We start from the raw sequence: 16,621 nt of genomic DNA, 5'->3' as shown, positions 1-16,621 counted from the left end.
GGATGGGCAGTAAATGCTGGACTAGCTATAGATGTATGTGACCTGTAAAGAATAACTTTTAAGAAGCAGATATGCTTTAAAAATGTTGAAATGATTGTGCAATTTGAAACAGGTGCTTAATGCTGCAATTTTTGTATGCTATTAGGAGTGAATCTGTGCCTTCTAATTTGGAGCAGACAGCCTTTACAGAACTACATGCTGGGACTGGTACTGTCACCCATATCCAAGGCAGACCTGCAATACTGCTTAGCAGTACTAGCTGGACAGGTAAGCCTGAGGATGTTTTTTCTCTTATTCAAGTTTTAGTGCACTGGTTTTGTTATTTGTCAGTGTAGATTAGTATGCTGAAGTGTGTGGTAAAATAGGGCAGAGTCAGCATGGTTTCATCAAGGGGAGGTCACACTTGAGAAATCTGCTAGAGTTCTTTGAGGAAGTAATGAGCAGGTTAGACCAAGGAGACCCAATTGTTGTTAACGACATGGACTTCAAGAAGGCCTTTGACAAGGTGCTGCACAGGAGGCTACTGAGTAAGATAAGGGCCAATGGTGTCAGAGGCAAGGTGCTAGCATGGATGTAAGCTTGGCTGTCTGGCAGAGACTGGGGATAAAAGTGTCCTCAGGATGGCAGCTGGTGACAAGTGGGGTTCCGTAAGGCTCAGTGTTGGGATCACAACTTTTCACTTTATACATTAATGATATCGATGAAGGAACTGAGGGCATTCTGACTAAGGTTACAAACGATTCAAACATAGGTAGAGGGACAGGTACCATTGAGGAGGTGGGGAGGTTGCAGAAGGATTTAGACAGTTTGGGGGAGAGGGCAAAGAAGTGACAGATTGAGTACAATGTGGGAAAGTGTGAGGTCATGCACTTTGGTAGGAAGAATAGAGGTGTGGACTATTTTCTAAATGGGGAGAAAAGTCAGAAGTCTGAAGTGCAAGGAGACTTGGGAATTTTAGTCTAGATTCTCTCAAGGTGAACTTGCAGGTTGAGTCACTAGTTAGGAAGGCAAATGCTATGATAGTATTTATTTTGAGAGGACTTGAATTTAAAAGCAGGGATGTACTTCTGAGGCTCTTTAAAGCTCTGGTCAGACCATGTTTGGAATATTGTGCACAATGTTGGGCCCCATATCTCAAGAAGGATGTGCTGGCCCTGGAGCATGTACAGAGGAGGTTCACGTGAACCACCTCTGAAAACCATAACATACGAGGAACGTTTGAGGACTCTGGGTTTATAATCGGAGTTTGCAAAGATGAGGGGGGAGTCTCATTGAAACATATAGAATACTGAGTGGCCTGGACAGAGTGGATGTTGGGAAGTTGTTTCCATTGGTAGGAGAGACTAGGACCCAAGGGCACAGCCTTAGAGTAAAGGGAAGACAAATTGTAAATAGCTGAACTAACAGCACTGATTTTTGCGACACTCCACCAGTTATAACCTGCCAGTTTGGACATGTGATTTATGTGTGCTGATTTTGAAGGTTTTGGGCAAATGAAGCAACAAGGGTTATGGGAAGAAAGCGGGAGAAAGATTTCTCCATGCCAATCAGCCATGAATGAATGGCAGAGCACTCGATGGGCTGAATGGCCTAATTTCTGCTCCCTTAATGTGAGAGGCTATAGGAAGAGATGTTGAGAGGAGACTGATGAAAAAGTTGGAGTATGAGGAGTAGAGATGGATAAATAGAAAACGGAGATGAAAAGGAACCGTTGGCTAGGTTGCAGTATGAAATGGAGAATGCAGTTAATTAGACAGCTGTTTAAAAGGACTGGTCCAAGTTTAATGGTTCAAATGCCATCCTCTACACAACATTCTGCAAGAAGAAAGTGACAGCCTCAAGCCTACAAGATTCTCTGTAGATGCCAATGTTTGCAGCATCTAATCTATGTTAATCTTTATTCAAATCTATGTCTTTAGCTTTGTCACAATCTTTTGAGATGATATTTGTTAATGTTTTTATATCTAGGAGGAAAACTGCCCTTTTTTTTTATTCCTACATTATGACAAAAACCTAACATTTATGAAGCAAGTGAAATAAACATTGCAGATTTTGCTTTTAAAAAAATCTTGTAGCCATACCTCAACACAAGTATTCTTCAAATTGTCAATATTGGATGATCTCCAATGGGATTTTACTGCAACATGTACAATTTCATGGACAGTAGTGCCACCCAGTGGTTATGAAATTTCTGTCAGTACATTGTGCTCAGCAGAATTCAAAGTAAAATTGCCAATTTTAATGTACCTTGGATATCTGAAATACACAAATAAAACTTCATAAGCAGTGAAAACAATTGATTCCTAAGTCTTTTTAAAAAGTGTTTCAAAATGAAAGTGATAAGTGTGCATCAAATTATTGTATGAACATTTGTACATGTGAAAATTGTACTGAACGTTATGGTTGCAATGTTACAATATTGTCACCTTAGACTTTGTTGCTTACCAGGGGTAAGCCATAGGGTGCAGGTCTCTGGCACAGAGCCTGACCCTGTTGCTCAGAAGGGAAGGTGGGAGAGGAGCAGAGCATCAGTCATTGGGCTCTCCACAGTTAGGGGGATAGATAGGAGATTCTCTGGGAACGAGAAGGACTCACGGTTGGTGTGTTGCTTGCCATGTGCCAGGGTCCATGATGTCTTGGATCGTCTTTTCGGGATCCTTAAAGGGGAGGGGGAGCAGCCCCAAGTTGTGGTCCATTTTGGCACCAACGACATAGGTAGGAAAAGGGATGAGGATGTAAGGCAGAGATTTAGGGTACTATGGTGGAAACTTGGAGTGAGAACAAACAGACATTGTTATCTCTGGTTTGGTTTGTTACCTGTGCCACGTGATAACGAGGCGAGGAATAGAGAGAGAGAGCAGTTGAACACATGGCTACAGGGATGGTGCAAGAGGGAGGGATTCAGACACCTGGGTAATTGGGGCTCATTCTGGGGTAGGTTGGACTCTGGAAGGTAGTTTGAAGTGTGTCTACTTCAACGCCAAGCGCATTCGGAATAAGGTGGGTAAACTTGCATGATGGGTTGGTACGTGAGACTTCAATGTTGTGGCCATTTCAGAGACATGGATAGAGCAGGGTCAGGAATGGTTGTTGCAGTTTCTGGAGGTTTAGATGTTTCAGTAAGAACAGGGAAGGTGGTAAAATAGGGGGAGATGTGGCATTGTTAGTTAAGGACAGTATTACGGTAGCAGAAAGGATGTTTGATGAGGACTTGTCTGCTGAGGTTAGAAACAGGAAAGGAGACGTCACCCTGTTGGGAGTTTTCTATAGGCCTCCAAAAAGTTCCAGAGATGTAGAGGAAAGGATAGCAAAGATGAATCTGGATAGGAGCGAGAGTAACAGGGTAGTTGTTGTGAGGGCTTTAACTTTCCAAATATTGAGTGGAAATGCTATAGTTCGAGTAACTTTAGATGGGTCAGTTTTTGTCCAATGTATGCAGGAATGGTTTCCCATTATAGTATGTAGATAAACCAACAAGAGGCGAGGCCACATTGGACTTGGTACTGGGTAATGAACCAGGCCAGGTGTTAGATTTGGATATAGGTCAGCACTTCGGTGATAATGACCACAATTCAGTTACATTTACTTTAGTGATGGAAAGGGATAGGTATATACCACAGAGCAAATGTTATAGCTGGGGGAAAAGCAATTATGCGGTTTGGCAAGATTTCGGATGCTTAGGATGGGGAAGGAAACTGTCTGAGATGGACAAAATTGAAATGTGGAGCTTGTTCAAGGAACAGCTTCTACGTGTCCCTGATAAGTATGTACCAGTCAGGCAGAGAAAGTGGTCAAGCGAGGGAGCTGTGGTTTAATAAAGAAGTTGAATCTCCTGTCAAGAGGAAGAAGAAGGCTTATGTAAAGATGAAGCGTGAAGGCTCGCTTAGAGCGCTTGAGAGATACAAGGTAGCCAGCGAGGACCTAAAGAGAGCTAAGAGGAGTCAGGAGGGGACATGAGAAGTTTTTGGCAGGTAGGATCAAGGAAAATCCTAAAGTTTTCTATAAGTATGTCAGGAATAAAAGAATGACGAGAGTAAGATTAGGGCCAGTCAAGGACAGTAGTGAGAAGTTGTGTGTGGAACCAGAGGAGATAGGAGAGGTGCTAAATGAATATTTTTCATCAGTATTCACACTGGTAAAAGAAAATGTTGTTGAGGAGAATACTGCGATAAAGGTTACAGACTAAATGGATTGAAGTTCATAACAAGCAAGTATTAGCAATTCTGGAAAGTGTGAGAATAGAGAAGTCCCCTGGACCAGATGGCATTTGTCCTTGGGTTCTCTGGGAATCTAGGGAGGAGATTGCCGAGCCTTTGGCTTTGATCTTTGTCGTCATTGTCTAAAGGAATAGAGCCAGAAGACTGGAGGATAGCAAATGTTGTTCCCTTGTTCAAGAAGGTGAGTAGAGACAACCCTGGTAATTGCAGACCAATGAGCCTTACTTCGGCTGTGGGTAAAGTGTTGGAAAGGATAATAAGAGATAAGATTTATAATCATCTAGAAAGGAATAATTTGATTAGGGATGGTCAACATGGGTTTAAGAAGGGTCGGTGGTGCCTCACAAACCTCATTGAGTTCTTTGAGAAGGTGACCAAACAGGTGGATGAGGGTAAACCAGTAGATGTGGTGTTTATGGATTTCAGTAAGGCCTTTGATAAGGTTCCCCACAGTACACTCTTGCAGAAAATATGGAAGCATGGGATTGAGGGTGATTTAGTGGTTTGGATCAGAAATTGGCTAACTGAAAGAAGACAGAGAGTGTGGTTGATGGGAAATATTCATCCTGGAGTTTAGTTACTAATAGGGTACCGCAAGTATCTATATTGGGGCCACTGCTGTCTGTCATTTTTATAAAAGACCTGGATGAGGGTGTAGAAGAATAGGTTAGTAAATTTGTGGACGACACCAAAGTCGGTGGAGCTGTGGATAATGCCAAAGGATGTTGCAGGTTACAGACGGATATAGATAAGTTGCAGAGCTGGGCTGAGAGGTGGTGAATGGAGTTTAATGTGGAAAAGTGAGAGGTGATGCACTTTGGAAGGAGTAAGAGGAATACAGAGTAGTGGGCTAATGGTAAGATTCTTGGTAGTGTGGATGAGCAGAGAAGTGTGGATGAGCAGAGAGATCTTGGTGTCCATGTACATAGATCCCTGAAAGTTGCCTCCCAGATTGATAGGATTGTTAAGAAGGCATACAATGTGCTAGCTTTTATTGGTAGACAGATTGAGTTTCGGAGCCATGAGGTCACATTGGTGTACAAAACATTGGTGCAGTCACACTTGGAGTATTGCGTACAGTTCTGGTCACCGCATTATAGGAAGGATGTGAAAGCATTGGAAAGAGTTCAGAGGAGATTTACTGGGTTGTTGCCTGGTGTGGATGGAAGGTCTTACAAGGAAAGGCTGGGTGACTTGAGGCTGTTTTTGTTACAGAGAAGAAGGTTGAGACTTAATAAAGACATATAAGATAATCCAAGTGTTAAATAGGCTGGACAGTGAGAACTTTTTTCTTCAGATGGCGATTACTAGCATAGGGGGACATAGCTTTAAATTGAGGGGTGATAGATATAGGACAGATGTCAGAGGTAGGTTCTTTACTCAGAGTAGTAAGGGCTTGGAATGCCCTGCCTGCAACAGTAGTAGACTCACCAACTTTAAGGGAAGTTAAATGATCATTGGATAAGCATGGATGAAAATGGAATAGTGTAGGTTAGATAGGCTTCAGATTGGTTTCACAGGTCAGCGCAACATCGAGGGCCGAAGGATCTGTTTTGCGCTGTAACATTCTATGCTTCATTTGGTACATTTGCCCGAAATCTTCAAATCGGCACACGTAAATCACATGTCTAAACTGGTAGGTTGTGACTAGTGGAGCGCCACAAAAATAACCTCGGCTATTTACAATTTGTCTCAAGGATTCCGACAAAGAGACAGAGAGTCATGTCTCTCTTTGCTGTTGATACAAAGCTAGATAGAAATGTAAGCTGTATATAGGGCACAGTGGCTGCAAGGACGTAGAGACAGGCTGTAGCACATGGGCATCACAATGACAGAATAAAATATGCAAAAATGTGAAGATATCACTGATCATCAGAGTAGAAGTGCATAATACTTTTTAAAAAGCTGTAAAATTTGCAAATTGTCATTTAGTAATCCAGAACTTTGAGTATTGTTTTAAAAGAAAATATGGCTTGTTCAAGCTTTTCACTTTGCTCTTCGAGTCATAGAGATATACAGCACGGAAACAGACCCTTCGATCCAACTTGTCCATGCTGGCCAGATATCCTAAACTAGTCTAGTCCCATTTGCCAGCACTTAGCCCGTATCCCTCTAAACCCTTTCTATTCATTTACCTGTCCAGGTACCTTTTAAACGTTATAATTGTCCAAGCCTCCTTCACTTCCTCTGGCAGCTCATTTCACACACTCACCACCCTCTGCATGAAAAAAGCTGTCCCTTCGATATCTTAGGAGAATTCACAGAAATACCAAATCGGAGGGATATCCAGTAATTAAAATGGGGCAACTCCCAGGTAGCCTTGACACTAGTTCAAAATGCTTTTTTTTGCATTGAGTTAATTTCCTGTTGCAATCATGAACTGCACCATTTTATCTCAAATATAGCAAAGGGTATTTTTAAAAGGCAAGTTAAAAGAATTTCTAAAAGGCTGTTTAATTGTGCTAGCTCATGAGATTTATAGACAATACACGAATAAGTTTGAGTAGAAACTTAAAGCCGAAAAATATGTTCCCTTCTGACAATTATGCCAGAAACAGAAACACTACCTCAGCTTGTTAAAAGTAACTTAGCAAATTTTTTTTTTGTAACTTGCTATCTTTTTTTTAGTCATTAAAACTCTGTTGCAAAATCAATGACAACTGCAAGTGAGAATCTTACTTTGCAATATTTGATGAAATATAAGTTTCTCCAGAATATTGATCACATACTGTAGATTTTAGATGTTCAGTTTGAGGTCCAGATAGAGTCTTGGCAATCCAGCTCTTAGTGTCCAGATAGCTTGATCTTATTTGCATCTGTGTATGATTTACACATCGATTTTGTAAACTTCTTATAAACTTCATAGAGGCTGCATGTACTAAACCAAAAGTCAAAGCAAATGATGGAAAAGCACAGCACATCAGGCAGCATCTGTGGAGAGAAATGAAGTTAACATTTCAGGTTGATAATCTTTCAGAAGCAGTGCAGAGAAATAAAAAGGTATGCATTAATAAGCCAGTGGAAGAAGGGAGAGGGAAGAAGAACAGAGAAAATGGTCTCTGATAGGGTGGAGGTCGGGGGAGTTGAAATAAAAAAGTTTCATGCCTCAGCGGCCAGCAAGGTAAATAATGAAGCAAAGATTACATGCAAATGAGGTGTGAATCGCTTCATTAACACATATTGGATGCAACATGAAGGAATAAAAGAAGGAAGAAGTTGAAGGCTGACTAAGCAAGAAAAGGAAAAACGCCATATTGAACAGAGTGGACCAAATGCAGTTGAAGTCAGTGTTGAGTTAGACTGTAGAGTTGTAAGCAAAGGCATTACTCCTGGAGCTTCACTGGAACATTGGCTGGCCACAGACAGAAGGATCAGAGTGATAGCAAGTTTGGGAATTGAAATGTGTAGCAAGTGAAAACTTCAGGTTGTACTTGCAGACTGTGCAGAGGTGTTCTGCAAAGCAGTGTCCCTAATGCACAGGAGACTACATCACAAGCAGCAAATACAGTATATTAAATCACAAGAAATACAGATAAGTTGCTGTTTCACTTGGGAGGAATGTTTGGAGTATTGGTCAATTAAAGAGGTGAAACCTCAGGTGAGGCATCTTCTACTTTTGCATGGAAGGGTGCAGTAGAGAGGGAATGAGTGTTCAGAGACTGGGGTATGAATTAAGGCATTGCAGAATGAAGAGTCCCCATGAAAAGCTGAAAGGGCCGGACATAGAAAGATGGATTTGGTCGTTGCATCACGTTGGAGACTGGTGTGGGATTCTCCATTTACTGTGGAGGCTGGTGGGACCCTTTTGTGGTTCAGGGAGGCATAGAAGCAGTGAGAGCAGAGGTTCAAGAAATGAACAGATTCATTGTCTTCCTGATTGTTGGGCATCCAATGCATTAAATACTTTTTACTTCAATCATTAGTGACATAATCCTCCTTTGATTTTCAGAGGATGAAGATTTTTCCATTCTGCTGAAAGCCTTGGAAGGTAGGTTTCAGTTAACTTTAATTTCATCAAATTAAATGTGCAGCATCTTCCTTGCATTGAAGAATTCGATATGTAGTATACTTATTCAAATATTAACTAGATACTTCATTATTATAGATAAAATGCAAATGCAAATATTCCTATGCAAATATTAACAGACATTTCAAATTATGGAACGCTATTCATGCAACTTTTTACTTGGGGAAATAATGAAATGTATCCATTTTCAATTTGATTACAGCTGTGGTGCACAGTGCAATATATTGATGGTTTTGAGGGTCTCTTCAATTTGGGTTTACTTTTTAGATTTTGTTTTCAGGTTTTGACCTGTTTTGACTTTGATTTTGAATAATCAACTTCTGGAGTGTGACATGAGCAAAATGGGATAGCCAAGAATGTATTAACTGCTAGGAATCATTTCAGAATTTTTACTATGCAACCAAGAATATATCAAGCTGGGAACGATTTTATCACTATCAAACTATCTTCTGTGCAATTGCTAGCAATGTTACTGTCAGGCAACATCTCTGGAACTGAAAGTTACACGTTACAAATGTGGAGTTTAATTAATTAAAATAAGCAAAATTTGAGCTAAATACAACAAGTTTTAATTTGTCATTTGTCTTTTTCTGTCTCTGGATCTAAATTCTTCCCCCTCTCTGTCTCACTCTTCCTGTTTCTGATTTGACATTCGTATCCCTTCTTAGTCCTTATGCTAATAATTTCACAATCCTTCAAGCTGGTTAATTAAGGAGCTACACAATTGCGTTCTCCATTTTCCCACGCACTGCTTAACTTTAAGGGTGTCCAGGTAACTCTTTCCATTCTGGATGCATCATGTTTAGTTCAGATTACAGCCCATCAGCGTTCTTCCTGAAGCTGAAGGCCTTAAAGCAGATATGGTTGACTGCAGCTAAAATCCCCCCATTAATCACATACCTACTAACCCCACCACGTACATTGCTATGTTTATCTCAGTGTCATAGTTTTAAGTGCTACAGATTTGGTTGTTTATCTAGTTCATTAATGTTAACTAGATAATAAATTAGTTCTGCACTCTATGTCATACCACCTCAGTTTAAAGAGCAAAATTGAACTTGCAGTATTCATCAAGCATTCACCGACCTATCTCTAGAGTGATGCTTGAACCTCCTGCTTTTACTGAGTGTGTTTGCATCAAGCAAACTCCTTGACCAAATCATTGGTTATAATGTTGTGATGAGTAGTTAGTTTTGTGGTCAGTCAGTTATTTGTGAAACAGACGTTTTACTCAGATACGTGGATTGCGTATATACCAAGTCGAAATTATGGTAATGTTTTGCACGTTATTTTAAATTAATAAATGTTCATTTTATTCTTTCCACAGAATATGAAGGTTTCATAAACAGTGGTATAACATTACCACCCCTTGTTTGTGCCATTACAGGTATATTTCTGTTCTCTTTCTATTAATGCAGTGAGATCGTAATGTATAGGAGAAGAATTAGGCCATTTGGCCCATCAAGACTATTTCATGATTTGATTATGGCTGTTATATTTTCAACCCTATTCTCCTGGCTTTACTCCATAACCCTTGATCCACTTACTAATCAAGAATATGTATATCTCTGTCTTCAATACACTGTGACTTGCTTTCCACAGCCTTCTGCAGCAATGAGTTCCACAGATTCACCACCCCACCCTCTGGTTGAAGAAATTCCTCATCGCCTCCATTCTAAAGGGTTATCCCTTCATTCTGAGACTGTGCTCTTGGGTCGTAGTCTTTCCTACTAATGGAAACACCTTCTCCATGAGCACTCTATCCAGGCCTCTCAGTATTCTGTAGGTTTCAGTCAGATTCTCTTCCGCTCCCCCGCCCCATCCTTTTAAACTCCATGGAGTACAGACCCAAGAGTTCTTGACCACTCCTCACCTGACAAGACCTTCATCCCTGAGATGATTCTTGTAAACGTCCTTTGGACCCCTTGCAATGCCAGTGCATCCTTCCTTAGATACAGGAGTCAAAACTGCTCACAGTATTCTAAATGCAGTCTGACCAGACCCTTATATAGCCTCAGCAACGCATCCATGCTTTTGTATTCTAGCCTTCTTGAAGTGAATGCTAACCTTGTATTTGCCTTCCTAACTCCAACTGAACCTGTGTGTGTTAACCTTAAGAGAATTCTGAACAGTGACTCCTAAGTCCCTTTGTGCTTCAGATTTCAAAACCCTTTCCTCTTGCCGCCTTCTCGACCTCACCTTGCCAATTCTGCACCAGTCTGGCCCTCTCCCTCTTTCTGCCTTACCATCTCTCCTCCTCCATCTTTTCCTCCCATCATGAATCTTTTCACCTTCTCCCGCCTTGCTGTTACCATCCTCAATCCATCCAGTTTCTTGCAGCTGAATGCGAATTTTATGTTTAAAATTTTTAAAACTTGCTTTTTTTTTGTTTTTCAGGGAAGGGTCCACTCCAGGCATTTTATAATAATCTCATTGAAAAATTACATTTTAAACATGTTCACATATGCACTTTGTGGCTTGAAGCTGAAGACTATCCAGTGTTGCTAGGTAAAATTACTCAATATTTCATATAATTCTTATTTATATTACATTGGCAATAATTTTAAATCAATGCTGGGTTTTACTTTATGGTACTGGTGTAGTGGTAATGTTGTTGGACTAGTTACCCAGAGACCCAAGTAATGCCCTGGGAACTTGGCTTGCACCTCACCATGGAAGATGGTGAAATTTGCTCTTAAAAATTTTGGAATTAAAAATCAAATTATGACCATGAATCCATTGTTGTATGTTGTAAAGCCTCACCTGGCTCACTAATGTTGTTTGAGGAAGGAAATCTGTCGTCCTTACCTTGTCTAGCCAACATGTGATTCCAGACCCACAGCAATTTGGTTGACTTTTAATTGCCTCTGAAATGGGGTAGGATCCACTGAAATGTATGTATTCTCTTAAAAAGTCTCAAAAAAAAATTAAATTGAACAGACCACCTACACCCAACCCAGGCACTGTTAACAACAACAGTAAACATAGCGCTGTCAACCCTGTAATGTCCTTCTCACTAACAAAGGGGCACTAGTGCCAAAACTGGGACAGCTATCTCAGACTGGTCCATCATAAGACAGAGGAGTGGAAGTAAGGCCATTCGGCCCATCGAGTCCACTCCACCATTTAATCATGGCTGATGGGCATTTCAACTCCACTTACCTGCATTCTCCCCTTAGCCCTTAATTCCTTGTGACATCCAGAATTTACCAATCTCTGCCTTGAAGACATTTAGCGTCCAATCCTCCACTGCATTCTGCAGCAAGAGTTCCACAGGCCCACCACACTCTGGCTAAAGAAATGTCTCCACATTTCTGTTCTGAATTTACCCCCTCTAATTCTAAGGCTGTGTCCACGGGTCCTAGTCTCCTCGCCTAATGGAAACAATTTCCTAGCATCCACCCTTTCCAAGCCATGTATTATCTTGTAGGTTTCTATTAGATCGCCCCTTAATCTTCTAAACTCCAATGAATACCATCCCAGGATCCTCAGCCGTTCCTCATATGTTAGAGCTACCATTCCAGAGATCATCTGTGTGAATCTCCACTGGACATGTTTCAGTGCCAGTATGTCCTTCCTGAGGTGTGGGAACCAAAACTGGACACAGTACTCCAAATGGAGCCTAACCAGAGCTTTATAAAGTCTCAGTAGCACAACGGTGCTTTTATATTCCAACCCTCTTGAGATAAATGACAACGTTACATTCGCTTTCTTAATCACGGACTCAACCTGCATGTTTACCTTTAGAGAATCCTCGACTAGCACTCCCAGATCCCTTTGTACTTTGGCTTTATGAATTTTCTCACTGTTTAGAAAGTAGTCCATGCTTGTATTCTTTTTTCCAAAGTGCAAGACCTCGTATTTGCTCACATTGAATTCCATCTGCCATTTCCTGGACCACTCTCCAAAACTGGAGAAAGTGAGGACTGCAGATGCTGGAGATCAGAGCTGAAAATGTGTTGCTGGAAAAGCGCAGCAGGTCAGGCAGCATCCAAAGAACAGGAGAATCGACGTTTCGGGCATCAGCCCTTCTTCAAAAGAATGTCGATTCTCCTGTTCCTTGGATGCTGCCTGACCTGCTGCGCTTTTCCAGCAACACATTTTCAGCACTCTCCCAAACTGTCTAGATCCTTCTGCAGCCTCCCCACTTCCTCAGTACTACCTGCCTGTCCACCTAACTTTGTATCATCGGCAAACTTTGCTAGAATGCCCCCAGTCCCTTCATCCAGATCAGTAATATATAACGTGAACAACTGCAGCTCCAACACTGAACCCTGTGGGACACCGCTTGTCACCGGCTGCCATTCCGAAAAAGAACCTTTTATCCCAACTCTCTGCCTTCTGTCAGACAGCCAATCCTCAATCCATACCATCGACAGAACTCTCAAAACTATTCCCGGAATATGGATGAGTACAGTTCTAGCAACACTTAGGACATTCAACACTAATGAATCTGTTTGTTGCCTGCTTGTTTGACACCACATCCTCAAGCATACACTCCCTCCACCACTGATTCACAGTGGCAGCAGCATGTACCATCTACAGGATGCACTACAGAAATTCACTGTGGCTCCTTAGCACTTTCCAAACCCATAGCCATCATCATCTAGAAGAGCAATGGACCAACCTCTGATTACATAATCGCTTCTGACCAGGCAGGACTCCACTGTCCAGATTTGTCATTGACAAAGGATCTTACCAATCTGTTTTGAACAAGCTGATTGGAGCTCAATTTGGCAAGCTTTCTTGGTGGTGTCAGTTACCACTGAACCATTCCCACACAGAACAAATCTGATAATTATAAACTTAATGTATTTTTTCTTCTTATGTTTTGTAATAATTTTACAGGCTCTGGTGATCTAGGAGTTTGTCTTCATAAATCAACCAGTGGACTGGATTTGCCGATGAAAGTGGTAGACATGTTTGGTTGTCGTTTACCCGTATGTGCAATCGATTTCCCATGGTCAGTGTATGGCGAACATTATCTTTCTCATTCTTTCTTTAACCTTCCCCCAATGGTTTTGAAGAGAAGCATGTTTCTTATAAGATTGTTAGTTTAAGTTAACATTTCTTTTAATTTTAATAAACCCGACTAACTGATTTCCTGTCATTTAAATCGTGCTTAGTCAAACCTGTTAGTCTCTGTTTATGTTGTGAGCTGATTTTATTCATTTATTGCATTCGTCAATGAAATAAACGTTGTAACTGAATCTTGTGCTGCAGAAGCAGGGGTATCTGATAACAGCTTTTTTTGCCTTATTAAAATGTTATCAATTCATAAGGCGTGCCCACTGTTAAGTACACAGCTGTTACCTTCACAGTCCCGGTCACCTTGCTGGGATCAGCTGTACCATTAACCTGGAGCTTTAGAGCTAGCAGAACACCACATGTAGTTAGTACAGCAGCTTCAGTGTCTGCACAAACCCAAATGGCAGTTTAGCACTGCAGCCTTTCTGCCTGGAGGGAAATAGATACTTTTTACTAATTTTTACATTTAAGATCAGACCTCCACAGTAGCTATTGTTGCCACCCAATCACCATTTAAAACTAGTTCCTTGATGTGGCTGATTTTTTTCAGTGTTTTCCATTAACTGTCATTTTATCTGCCACCATCTAAGCCAAGACCTTCCTTTCTTTGGTAGTTAAAATAATTATAACTTTTTATTTTCTTATTTTACAGTTTACATGAACTTGTGAAACATGAAGAAAATGGTTTAATATTTAAAAACTCTCATGAGCTGGCTGTGCAACTGAAGGTAAATGAAATACGATGCTGAAGGAAGTATTGCCTACCTGCTTCTTTAATATCTATCCCTCTGTTCCACCAGCTGTGGCAATAGTCCTTTTCAGATATTGATGAAATTTTGGCTTCTATCCTATTCCAATAATGAATAAGTCAGAGCGTTTAGTGTAAGAAACTTTAAATAATTTACTGCCGGTTCAAGGTTCAGCATAGTTTGTGCCCTCTTCCTCATCTAATATTGATACATCAGTCCGAGCAAACATACAACTGATCAGTGCCCACAAAACCCACAAAGGCCAACAATCCATTGGGTGAAATCTTACACATCTCGAACTTTATTCTGTTGTTTTCCAGCAGCATGCAGGTTATTCGGATAAACTTACTTCTGTTGCCTCGTCCATAGCACAACTTCTTTTAGGATGTCACTGCAGTATTTTCTGTCTGAAAAATTGTCTGGTTTTGTAGTAAAAAACTTGACCACATCCTTTATCACTTGAAAAGTTGCAAAAATCATTATTCCCCGAATGTACTTTTGTATCTAGTGGTAAGCCGAATTACCCATAGTGAATTTGTATACTGCTAAGATCAGGTGATAACATTCTTATCCATGGGTTTAATGTATACAGGAGTAGTATTTAATTAGAATCTATATCCAGTAAATCTTCTGTATCTGCAAAATCACAAACATGCCTATCTGTGCCAATAAATAAATAAATAACCAAAATCACATATCCACAATTTTAAACCTATTCTTAAACAACTGTGCGCTTGCAAATTTCATCTTTCACAAGGATTCTCAGAAAGGAACCTTCACAGACACGAAGGAATGACTCTGTATTTATTTTCTTCCTGCATCTTGCTCAAATTCTGTGTTGTCTGTAATTGCATCAAATGACCTAGATTTCAGACTTTTGTTTCCTCTTTCTCAACACAATTAATCTATGGTACTGTTTTATCAATGTTAATCTGTATTATTACAGTCAGTATAGTAAGACTTGGAGTAATCGTTCTTTACTTAAGTTATTCTGTTACATTCCAGAACTAAATGTGTAGCTGTACTTTGTGGTACAAGCAAACGTGTTATTTGAAGATTTTGTTTTACTTGCAAGAACCTAATTGTGATAACATTCAATGAGTTCATTTTATATGGCTGTTATAAACATCTGTCTCTCTTTGTTACCCTCTTGGAAGCTCTCCCTGGCCACATTATAACATAGCTACTAACCCTGATATTAATGAAATATTCTTTTGAAATAAGGAGACCAAACTTATAAGCACTATTCCAAATATAGCCCTTTGAGAGCCAAATAAAGTTTGAAAATAACCTCACTTGGTTAAAACCTTTGCAATGTGTGACGACATTCTGTTTAATTTCTTAACAACTTGGAGCATAATTGGATGGTTTTAGTAACTTAACTAAGCCATTTAAAGTCTTTTGAGGTTTCAGTACCTGAAATACATTCCCATTGGTCAAAATGTCATCCTCTGAACTTTTAACTATTTCTCTTAATCTTAAATTTGAAGTACCCTGAGTGTTTTACCTACAATGTCAGTTCAACTGGACTTTGTAATGCAAACATGTAGAACATATGATATAGGTGCAGAAGTCAGCAATGCAAAGCAGATATGGAGGGTTATCTGTGTTCTTCTCTGGTTGAGTTTTCCTAGCATTCTCTGAGGAAAAATGTTGATTCTTGTATGATCATTGTGATTTTCTAAATACATTGATTAAATTTACTTTATAATAGATTCCAGCATTTTTCCAATGATTGCTCTTAGGTTATTCCCTGTTTATTTGCTCCCTCCTTTCATGAATAGAGGTATTAATGTCCTATTGCTAATGTCCAATCTGCTGAGGCTGTTCCATAACCTAGAAAATCAAGCAGGTATATCCAGTATCATTCCAGTAATCTGTTTTAGAAGAGATTGCAAGCCAGGAGGTCCTGTGAATTTGTCAAGATTTTAGTTTTGAGTATTTTCGCCAGTAATTTTCAATGTTGATGGCAAAGTTCCTCATTTTGATTTAACTACAAACTGAGACATTAAAAATGCTCCTAACCCTAGAATCCTCCACCAATATCATTAAGTGCTTCTGTTTTTTTTAAATTAACCTATTCAGACATGTTATGACACATCTCTGAATCAGTGGAATTTGAACCCAGGCCTTCAGGCTCAGAGTTAGCAACACTATCACTGTACCACAAGATCCATTAGCACCCCTTCCTGCTCTGAATATTTTTCATCACTCTGTTCAGAAGTATTACACTACCAGGTCCAAAATTTTGTGGTTCTAATAAATTGTCCCAAGTACACTCTATATGTAGCAAATCTTTTTTTGTGGATGATTTTGTCTGATTATTGGTGAGCACCACGTGTGTTGCTACTGCTTAGTAGCAGCATGAAACAGCAATCTTTATCTGTTTCTTAAACCTTTTGAGAGACATTACCTTGCCAGGATAATCTGAAGTAGATTGGCTACATCTCAGGATCAGAAGTAATGGCTTTAAGCCCATTCATGACTTTGAGTGATGAGCAAGACATTCTGCCACACTCTCAAATGAGCAGTGTGGTATATGAATTTCAGTGCCATTGTGATGCCAGGTTAGGTAGGCAGGCACTTCTTCTCAAAAATTG

At 40.1% G+C, this 16,621-nt stretch overlaps 1 protein-coding gene across 1 annotated transcript in view; it reads left to right on the top strand.

The window, feature by feature from the left end:
- alg1 (ALG1 chitobiosyldiphosphodolichol beta-mannosyltransferase) overlaps positions 1 to 16,621 on the top strand; it is a 39,182-nt gene that overhangs the window by 17,514 nt on the left and 5,047 nt on the right. The window contains exons 7-12 of the mRNA XM_072559393.1: positions 146 to 267; positions 8,167 to 8,205; positions 9,572 to 9,631; positions 10,642 to 10,752; positions 13,093 to 13,207; positions 13,925 to 14,000. Coding sequence (XP_072415494.1) covers positions 146 to 267; positions 8,167 to 8,205; positions 9,572 to 9,631; positions 10,642 to 10,752; positions 13,093 to 13,207; positions 13,925 to 14,000 — 523 coding nt within the window. The remainder of the gene's footprint in view (positions 1 to 145; positions 268 to 8,166; positions 8,206 to 9,571; positions 9,632 to 10,641; positions 10,753 to 13,092; positions 13,208 to 13,924; positions 14,001 to 16,621) is intronic.

Source organism: Chiloscyllium punctatum, chromosome 40 (genome assembly GCF_047496795.1).
Source record: "Chiloscyllium punctatum isolate Juve2018m chromosome 40, sChiPun1.3, whole genome shotgun sequence".
Taxonomy (NCBI): domain Eukaryota; kingdom Metazoa; phylum Chordata; class Chondrichthyes; order Orectolobiformes; family Hemiscylliidae; genus Chiloscyllium; species Chiloscyllium punctatum.
Note: the sequence above shows the minus strand (reverse complement) of the source record. Positions and strands in the feature narration are given on the sequence as shown.